General features: G+C 48.5%; 2 protein-coding genes across 2 annotated transcripts; one reads left to right on the top strand and one right to left on the bottom strand.

Annotated features, from left to right (window-relative positions):
• Positions 1-6: 6 nt before the first annotated feature.
• On the top strand, positions 7-4070 carry RPL7A (ribosomal protein L7a; the record flags this gene model as incomplete). The annotated part of the gene is made up of 7 exons (XM_008947557.1): positions 7-139; positions 559-708; positions 1958-2098; positions 2454-2533; positions 2783-2913; positions 3342-3411; positions 3905-4070. Coding segments are annotated over 7 exons (810 nt in total), but the record flags the coding sequence as incomplete, so codon positions are not given.
• Positions 4071-4941: 871 nt separating this feature from the next.
• Positions 4942-9417, bottom strand: SURF1 (surfeit 1; the record flags this gene model as incomplete). The annotated part of the gene is made up of 8 exons (XM_008947556.1): positions 4942-5034; positions 5737-5818; positions 6821-6983; positions 7327-7399; positions 7638-7829; positions 8650-8732; positions 9101-9228; positions 9336-9417. Coding segments are annotated over 8 exons (870 nt in total), but the record flags the coding sequence as incomplete, so codon positions are not given.
• Positions 9418-9826: the final 409 nt, after the last annotated feature.

The raw sequence follows: 9826 nt of genomic DNA, 5'->3' as shown, positions 1-9826 counted from the left end.
CGTGTTTCCTCCTTGCAGCCGAAAGGAAAGAAGGCCAAGGGCAAGAAGGTGGCTCCGGCCCCTGCTGTAGTCAAGAAGCAGGAGGCCAAGAAAGTCGTCAACCCTCTGTTTGAGAAGAGGCCCAAGAACTTTGGCATTGGTGAGTAAGGGGCTGCTTGTGCTACATGCTCAAGTGTCTGTTTTAAGGACAAGTGTATAAATCATAAACAGGAGTATTGTGGTAAAGTGGAGAGAGCAGGGAAGGCGTTTGCTGCCTGCCATTAAGGGCTGTCCTTTGCTACCCATGTGAAGGTGGCTGTGGACAATCAGGAGACTTTTCCACGTTACAGGGATTAGTTGTGTGTTGGGATGAATCTCACCCTTTGGCGTGGGGTGTGGTGAATCCCCTGGGGTTCTGCTGAGCTCCTTTGTACGGCGTGCAGATGATGTGAAAGAATATTTGCTATCTGAGTGACGGTGCTGACAACATCACCACCAAGATCGCTGATGCACTCCTGCCTCTCGGTGCCCCTGCTGTGGGCGCTGGGGACAGCTGTGAGGCAAGGCCTGTGTTTGCAGGGCAGGACATCCAGCCCAAGCGGGACCTCACCCGCTTCGTGAAATGGCCGCGCTACATCAGGCTGCAGCGCCAGAGGTCCATCCTCTACAAACGCCTGAAGGTGCCTCCTGCCATTAACCAGTTCACTCAGGCTTTGGACCGCCAGACAGGTGAGGATGTGCTCCACAGCTTGCTCTTGGCTGGGGTTGTTAGTGGGGTATGCCTCAGAGAAGGGGAAAGCAGCCAAACTTAAGACGTACCAAAGATAAGCTGGGGAATATCTTTGGAAGCGTTTTAAGGGTTTAATGCTGACTGCTCCACAGCTTGCTCTTGGCTGGGGTCATTAGTGGGATATGTCTCAGAGAAGGGGAAAGAAGCCAAAGTTAAGACGTGCCAAAGATAAGCTGGGGAATATCTTTAGAAGCGTTTTAAGGGTTTAATGCTGATTGGGGTGATGCTCTCAGCAAGCTGCTGTCTGGATTTGTGGGGTTAACTCTTGGTAGCTGCTGGACACTTTGAAAAGGGAATAGAAGCCTACCAGTTCTCTATAACTCCCTGAGAGGAGGCTGGAGTGAGGTGGAGGTTGGTCTCCCAAGTAACAAGTGATAGGGCTAGAGAAAATGGGCTTAAGTTGTGCCAGGGGATGTTTAGATTGGATATAAGCAAGAATTTCTCTCCTGCAAGAATGGTGGGGTACTGGCCCAGGTCTCTCAGGCTGGTGGTGGAGTCACCATCCCTGGAGGGGTTCAGAAAACAGGTACACGTGGTACTTCAGGACATGCTTTAGTGCTTTTGGTGGTGTTGGGTTGGTGGTTGGGCTTGATCTTAGGAGTCTTTCCCAACCTTAATGGTTCTAAAACAACTGAGCTCCTATGTAATGACCCAAACCCAGGGTTCTCTTAACTGCATGTTTCCTTCGGAGTCCGTTCTTCCAGCTTGATAGAGGACCACGTAGGGTTCTTCAAACTGTGTGAACAGTTTGAGAGATCTGTGTGAGTGACTTCAGGGTCTTCTGTGAACTGAGTAAATAGTCTTTTCCAGGTGACACTATCTATGCAAGAAACGTTGAGCTTATGTAGAGTAACTCCCTTGTAGATGTTGCCAGACAAGTTGCTTGCTCTAAAGGATAAAGTGCACCAGATCTAACCCAAATTGCTGTGGGGGACCTCAGGCATGTCCTCATCCCAGCAGTGGAGGAGCTCTCCCTGCCAGCAGCGGTGCACACAGAGGTAAATATGGTCTCTGGAGGCCTCTGCTAGTTCTGTTCTCACCCTGTGCAGATGATGTTAACCTTTTGCTGTCTCAGTACACTTGATGACACCCACAACCACCAAGATCACTGATGCACTGCAGTCTGACAGTAACACTTGGGGGCTTGCAGGTCACGCAGCTAACTAACTAGTAGATGTTCTTTTCCAGCTACGCAGCTTCTGAAGCTGGCACACAAATACAGGCCAGAAAACAAGCAAGAGAAGAAGCAGAGGCTGCTGGCTCGTGCTGAGCAGAAAGCAGCAGGGAAGGGAGATGCGCCCACCAAGCGGCCACCAGTCCTCCGAGCAGGTGACGTTGTGTGGGCTCATTCACTTGTGTGTTCAGAGCATGCTGCCTTGCTAGGAAAGCCATGAGAAGCATTGGTGCTCTGCTCCAAGCAGGACTGGACAAGCTATTGCAGTGATGTTATGAATTTCTTCACCTGAGCTCAAAGTGAAGAGTAAAATAGACGAGCTTTTTAACCCTGAGCTTTAGCAAATTGTCCATGCAGTGTCTGTCAGTGTGCTGACTGGATGTGAAGAGTTTTCATGACTTCTCATAATGCAGCTGTGCTGTGGAATCTGAGCTGGTTGTATGAGGCTTATATGAACGTTCTGGAAATAGACTGAGTGGAATCAAAGTTTATCTATAAATTACTTTTCAGGTATCAACAGTGTCACCACTCTGGTGGAGAACAAGAAGGCTCAGCTTGTAGTTATTGCCCACGATGTGGACCCCATTGAGGTAAGCACACTGGAAGAGGACGCACAGAAGGAGGTATTTACCAGAACTGGAATACTGAGGCATGTTCATAGCTGTCCTGGTATCACAGTGCTGCTTGGCCCTTGCAATGATGTATGAATTTCTTCACCTGAATCAACAATGAAGAGCAAAACGAGCTTTTTAACACTGAGCAATTGCCACAGCCCAGGCTGGCAGGAGGAATCACAGATGTCCTCCCTCAGTCACACAGCACACTCCCTTTCTTTGCAGCTGGTGGTCTTCTTGCCTGCGCTGTGCCGCAAGATGGGCGTGCCCTACTGCATCATCAAGGGCAAAGCCAGGCTGGGGAGACTGGTCCACAGGAAAACGTGTACCTCTGTTGCATTCACCCAGGTTAACCCGTAAGTACTCCGTGTGCTGGCTTCATTCTCTGAGGGGGAGAAGGCAAACTGCCCCTGAGCACGGACTGTGGGGCAGCTGGATTACAAACTGGGGTCTCTAAAGTAGTAAAATGAAGCAAAATGCTGTCTCTGTAATATGGAACATAAATATTCTGTATTAAGACACCTGTTGTATTATAAAGATGCAGGTTCCTTTGGCTTACCAAGAGGAATCATTATCTACCATACGTAGATGGAACTATTAGTGTTAATCTGAGCAGTGCAGGTTCCTAACGTGTTGATGGTTGGGCTGATTAACCCTTGGCAAATGATGCTTCTGCTTAACCTGAAAAAACATGTTGCCCCTACAAGCTGTTAAATCCCAAGGCAAAAGATTTATGGACAATGTTAAATTGAGGCTCTAAAGGATCTGAAACTATCACCAACAGGGAGGATAAGGGAGCCCTTGCAAAGCTGGTGGAGGCTGTCAAGACCAACTACAATGACAGATATGATGAGGTAAGATCCTGTGCTGCTAGCCTGGCCTTCCCCTTCGTACTGTTACCACCCCCAAAAGCTTCCTAGTGAAGCACAGATGATTTTGGGTGTAGTGATTTCAGCCTGACATCTAAGCCTGTTGGGGGCATTGTACCTATGTGTGCTTATGTGTCCAGATGCTTACCTGAGGGTGGGGTAAAATGTGAATGCTGTCACTGAGTTCTGAGTAAACAGAGATATTGCAGGACTAGGATTCTAGAGAGGGCAACAGCTTCTGCTGGGCTGCACTCCATCCTCCCAGTCCAGAAGTTACATGATGGCTGAATCCAGCACCACACAGGAAGATTTTAAACTCTGTGCTGCCCTGAAATGCAGTTCACTGCTTGAAATGTGTAGGACTCTTCCTAGTTGAGGGAGCTCTTCCCCTTGTGCAGAAAGCAGTGGGATTGAGGAAGCTGATTGAATGTAGTCAGAAACTTCATGATGTTTGTAACCTGTTCTTGCCTCTTTGCAGATCCGTCGCCACTGGGGCGGTAACGTCTTGGGTCCAAAGTCGGTGGCTCGCATTGCTAAGCTTGAAAAAGCAAAGGCTAAAGAACTGGCTACCAAGCTGGGCTGAAGGTGTACTGGATTGCCACCGTGTTTCTGTACATAAAGAGAATAAACCCCCAGGTGAAGTTGCAGTGGTCTCTGTTAGTGGGAGTGTTCCAGGCAGCGGGTGGCACGCTGGGCTGGCGTGCATTGCCTCCCGGGGCTGGGGAGGGCAGGCTGATGCCCCTAACTGCTCAGCCTGTCACAGTTCCTCTCTGGACACAGGGCCCAGCAGCTCAGCTGCATGTGCTGTGTGACCATGAAGCTGAATGGGCTGGGCTAGTTCTGGCTGTGAGCCTCACTTGCTTCTGCAGGTGGCTCTCAACTGGAAATAGCTCTAGATCATCTCCTGTGGTACTGGGGCTTGGTTACAGGGAGTGTTCTGACACTGCTGGGCTAACCAGGTGGGGAACTCCTGAGGAGGGTAACAAGGGTCAGTGAAGCTGGCTGAAGTACAGAAGAATCTAGACTTTCTTGTGCTTTCTTTCCTAACTGCTGATGGTGTTTTGAGTAGCCACAGAGACCTGAATTCAAGGTTAGTCCCTGTTAAGATGTAGGATGCACAAGGCAAGCACCACTAGCCCTTTTTTATTTAGTGGCTTGAGGAAGGACCACTTGGAACAAAAATTGATTTACAAAAATCCCTCACAGTCTTTTGGAAAATACAGCAGTGGGGAAGTTAAAACTGTAGCTTACAACCAACCATGACAGAAAAAAGCATCCCCAGGATTTCTCTGGGAGTTGATTGATGCAGTATCTCAGAGCCACTTACTTACAATTCTGAAGTTCAACACTTCCAGCCAGAATCACACTGGGAGGAGCTCAGACTGCCAGAAGATTAAAGCCTGGTTGCAGCCTGATACCTGCACATTCACTGAACGAGCTGCCTGAAGCTCTGGGTGCTTCATTCACTGGGGGTGATCAGACTGCTGTCTTCTGTCACAGCCTGCCCTGGGCTGTAGTAGAGCAGAAATCAGCCCTTCCCCTCACAGAGGTATCTTCTGTATGAATTTTCTGTACCACATGAAGGAAGTTGCAGCACATAAGCCATACCTGTGAAGGGGAAACAAACCCACACGTTTGCACCTTCTTTTCAAGGTGCAGACTTCCCAATGTCAGCCACAATGCAATCGATTATTTCAAATAACCATAAAAATGTCCAAAAGCTTTTAAGTTAAAGCTTTTGGCTTTTGTAGCTTATTCAGTCTCCCTGATGAGCAAGAATTGGCAGTCAAAGATCTCCACCCTCAAGAACCCTGGGGAAGGTCAGTCCAGTGCTGGCCTGGTGACTTGGAATCATAGAATGGTGTGGTTCAGAAGGGACCTAAAAGATAACCTGGTTCTAACCCCCCTGCCATAGGCAAGGACACCTTCCACTCACCCAGGTTGCTCAGAGCCCCATCCAGCCTGGCCTTGGACACATCCAGTGATGGAGCACCCACAACTTCCCTGGGCAGCTGGGGCCAGTGTCTCACCACCCTCACAGTGAAGAACTTCCATCTCATCTAAATCTACCCTCTTGCAGTTTTAAGTCATTACCACTTGCCCTGTCATTTAGAAGCCCTTACTTAAAAGTCCCTCCTCATCTTGTATGCCCCCTTCAGATACTGGAAGGGCACAGCAAGGTCTTCATGGAGCCTTCTTTTCTCCAGGCTGAACAACCCCAATTCTCTCAGCCTGTCCTCATAGAGATGTTGCAGCCCTCTGATCAGATTTGTGGCCCTTGGGACACACTCCAACAGGTCCAGGACTTACCAGGTGACAATGTACTGCATGTGCTCGTTCCTCAGGCTCACCCTCGTCTGGCCTCCGATGGGCCCCCCTGGGACTGTGCTTCCTGCAGGTACAACAGTGCACCAGTTAAATCTGCAGCGTGCACCATGTAGAGCTGCCCTTGCTCTGAGGAACAGGAGGAACCTGCTCCCCTGCCTCGGGCAATGGTGTTCCCAAGTCACCAGCACAGCCAGAGCTGTGGGGCTGGTGGCCCTGCAGCATGTGGCTGGTTGTGTTCGAGGCATGGAACACCACCTGCACCTCTGCCACTCCCCAGCTGGCTGCCCATCACCTTCCAAACAGACCCAGCAGAGCACACAAAGAAGAGAAAGATGCCATACCTTGTTGGTCTTGATCACCAGAGAATCCCATCAAGGTCGGGGTTGGAGGGGACCTCTGGAGATCATCTCATCCAACCCCCCTGCTCCAGCAGCTCACCCACAGCAGGGTGCCCAGGATGGCATCCAGGTGGGTTTGGAATCTCTCCAGAGAAGGAGACTCCACAACCTTTCTGGGCAGCTGCTCCAGGCTTGTGCACTCTCACATCAAAGAATTCTTGCCTCCCATTCAGATGGAACCTCCTGGGTTCCAGTTTGTGCCTGTTGCCCCTTGTTCTGTCACTGGCCACCACTGACAAGGGCATGGCTCAACCCTCTTGCCCCTTGCCCTTCAGCTCTTGATCAGCATCCATCAGATCCCCTCTTCAGTCTTCCCCAGGCTAAACGGCCCCAGGGCTCTCAGCCTCTCCTCATCACAGATGCTCCCATCCCCTCAGCATCTTTGTAGTCTCTGCCAGACTCTCTCCAGTAGTTCCTTGATTCTCTTGGACTGGGGAGCCCAAAACTGGCCCAAATACTCCAGATGTCGTGGAGTAAAGGGGGAGGAGAACCTCCCTTAACCTTCTGGCCACACTCTCCTTAATGCACTCCAGGATCTTAAAGGCCTTTCCCAACCTAAATGCTTCTACAATTCTAGCTTTCCGAGTGCCATGGGGAGATAACTAACTGAAGGACAGGAGGGAGGGCAGTGTCAGCTGGATGTGGGGCTGGGTTCTTCTGGGACTTACTGAAATCTGCGTCGATGAAGACGGGCTCGGCGCCGGTCACCCTCGCCATGGCCTCCAGGTCCCGGTAGTGCCAGCGGTTCTTCTCAATGTTGTTTTCAGGCACAAAAGGTTTCCGTGTTTCTGATAACCTCACCACCCCCGTGAGATCAATTTCATCCTCAATCTGAAGTGCAGAGAAAAGAAAAAGGCATCTTTCAAGGTTCATTTCATAACAGCTCCTGGTAGAAAAACAGGATGCTGGCAGGGTCTGAGTATAAATCAAGTGGTTGTGCCCTGCAGCGGGGCAGTGCTGTGACACAGCAGGGAGAAACACAGATGAAGGACAGCTCCTTGTTTGTTACAAACAGCATTTACTTAACAAAAAGGCAGGAAGAGGTTTGCCCTCTTTGAAAGGTGGAATGACTATGATGCTGAACGTGGTCACTGCCTTTCTGAGATGGTCAGTGGTGCCTCTGGGTAATCCCAGGGCAGAGAGTGATCCCAAACGTTCCCTGTGTCCCCCTTACCTGTCCCTTCAGCCTCGTCTCTGGCTTCAATTTCTTTTTGGGCACAAATCCTCGGTTGACAAGAATCGTGACCCTGGAGTTACATAAAGAAGTATGGCTTGTGAGTGACAGGGAATTTATTCTGCTGCTGCCAAACTAAGTACTGAAGAAAGAAGCAACCCAGGTGTTTGGTGCCACTTATCTCCTAATAGGGGAATGTCAATACCATTTCAGACCAAGCCTCAGTGATACAAGACTGCCTACCATGATTCATTCAGCTTTTCAAAACAGGAGCATGTTGCTCACATGAGCCCTGACCTTCTCTGACTTACCCCAGCTCTGTGCAGTAGAAAGGAGTGACCACGTTTGCTCCATTCTCTGGGTGGGAAGTCAGCCTCCCAGCCTCTCTGGCCTCTCGCTCAGGGTCCACGAGTGACCGTGGCAGGATATAGAGCTCCTTGGAGTGGTCAAAATGCCCTCGGACCTTCACAGGTCTGTACTCCAGCTCCCTCAGTTCCACGGGGCTGCACGGAACAAGGTGAAAACGAAATCATGGATGCAACAGGCAAATCAAATCAAACTAGGGGATGTTATTGTGGGATTCTCTTTTTCCCTAATGGTTCACTCTAGAGCCAGTGGGCAAACAGAACAAGACAAACACCTCATCCAATGAGCATCTGGCTTAATATTTTATTACTTTCATAATGAATCAAATTGAGATGATTCTAAGTGTTCCCTAGTTCCAGTTCTCCCCTAGGATCTGCAATCCAGTGCTGCAAGTCCATGGCACACAGAGTTGACCAGGAGGTGGCTACACTGCTGATGTCGATACAGCTACAGCAGCTGCCTCCACCCTACAGAGTCATTCCCATCCCAGACCTTGAAATGGAACAACTGAACTGTTTTGATATTTGACACACTTGGAGCAGGGCCTGCTACTGATCCAAGACTCCTGTGGCAAGAATAATCCCATTGAATGCCACACACATCAGCTACCAAGTGCTCCTTCTGCAGGAGGATTGCATCTGGTATGAGCTACATACCACATTCTCCTGAAGAGAGACTTCTCCCTTCTACCTCCAGTTAGGGCATCCCATAGAGAAGCATTCACTTAATCTTTTAAAAAAAAATATTAACAGGATGTCTATATTTCTAAGTTTCTTGCACATCCTGGTCCCCATTGCATTCCTTCATTTTCATGCAGTTCATTGTAGCATAAGCTCATTAGTGCAGGATATATCTATCTATATCTATATCTATATCTATATTTATGTCTATATCTGTATCACATCCACAGCACAGTTTATTATCTACAGAGCACTGACAGTATCTCATTTTCCTTACTCTAATGTCAGAGGGATGGGCTCTGATTTAATCCTTGATGCCAGTTGTGCAATCAAATCTAATTTCCACTTTCGTCGCTGAACCTGAAAGTACACAAACAGAAAAGGAATTTCTTCTGGTAGAACAGAGCAATATAACAGCCCCAGCAAGGCTTCAAATCTGTGTCCTAAGTTTGTCCTCACAGCTAGCCAAAAACATGGTAACTGGAGATACAGAAATCCAGACTACTGACTTCAATTTCAGGAAATATTTATACTGAAATACAAGTGTAGACATAAATAAATAAATAAACGAATCTTTAAAGACTTACAAATGGACACCTGAAAAACATAAAGGTAAAATAACAACAAATCTTTACCCTGTATGTGATTTGAATTAACCAGCCAGAGACAGAAAAACCTCACAGCCCTCAAGTGCTCACCTCTTGAAAAACTGAAATACTTATTTGTACCTGCCAAGTGCCGAGACAGAACGTGGTCACAGGGACCAGGAAAAGGCCCCATTTGAGTAAGATGTCCTCTCCAGAGGTGTCAGCAGCTGTTGTAGAACTTCGTGGTCTGCAGAACCTCAAACAAACATCTAGAGAAAAACAGAACGAGCAACAGAATTTGTAGCAGAGAGATGCCAAATTCCTGCAGGAAATGTCATCTCCTGGTAAAAGGCTGAAACAGCAAATCTTTTCTTACCTTTAGTCTGCTGGAGCACACCAGAACCTGCTTTAGTTAAGGGATACCCAAAAAATGTTCTTCTGGTGAAGCAATGCACAACCTGCATGAAATAAAAAAGACCCTTTGTAGTGTCTCTGCTTTATAAAATTTGTATCTAGATGGTATCAATTGCCTCAACGATTGTATGAAATTTTCTTTACTGGTGGATTTAAGTCTCACCTGAGCAACTACCTGTGAAACACTATGGGTTAGGTTATAATTTTTAAAATAAGTTAAATCAAATTCCAGTTACATAGCACAGCAAATTATCTTTCCCCTTCCATCCACGCTATCAGCAAGCCGAGTTTGTTCTTGAAATAAAATAAAGCCAGCCGACCGCCTGCGCTCCCCACTCCCTCCCTCCCCGCCACGCCGGTGCGGCCCCAGAGCACATTTTCAGCCTTTTTTCCCCCGATCCCACCCGCTTTTAGCACCGCTTTGCCCCGCGCAGCGAGGCCGGTCCCCACACC

The sequence above is a fragment of the Merops nubicus genome, unplaced genomic scaffold (assembly GCF_000691845.1).
Source record: "Merops nubicus isolate BGI_N331 unplaced genomic scaffold, ASM69184v1 scaffold3679, whole genome shotgun sequence".
Lineage (NCBI taxonomy): Eukaryota > Metazoa > Chordata > Aves > Coraciiformes > Meropidae > Merops > Merops nubicus.
This window is presented reverse-complemented; position numbering and strand designations above follow the sequence as displayed.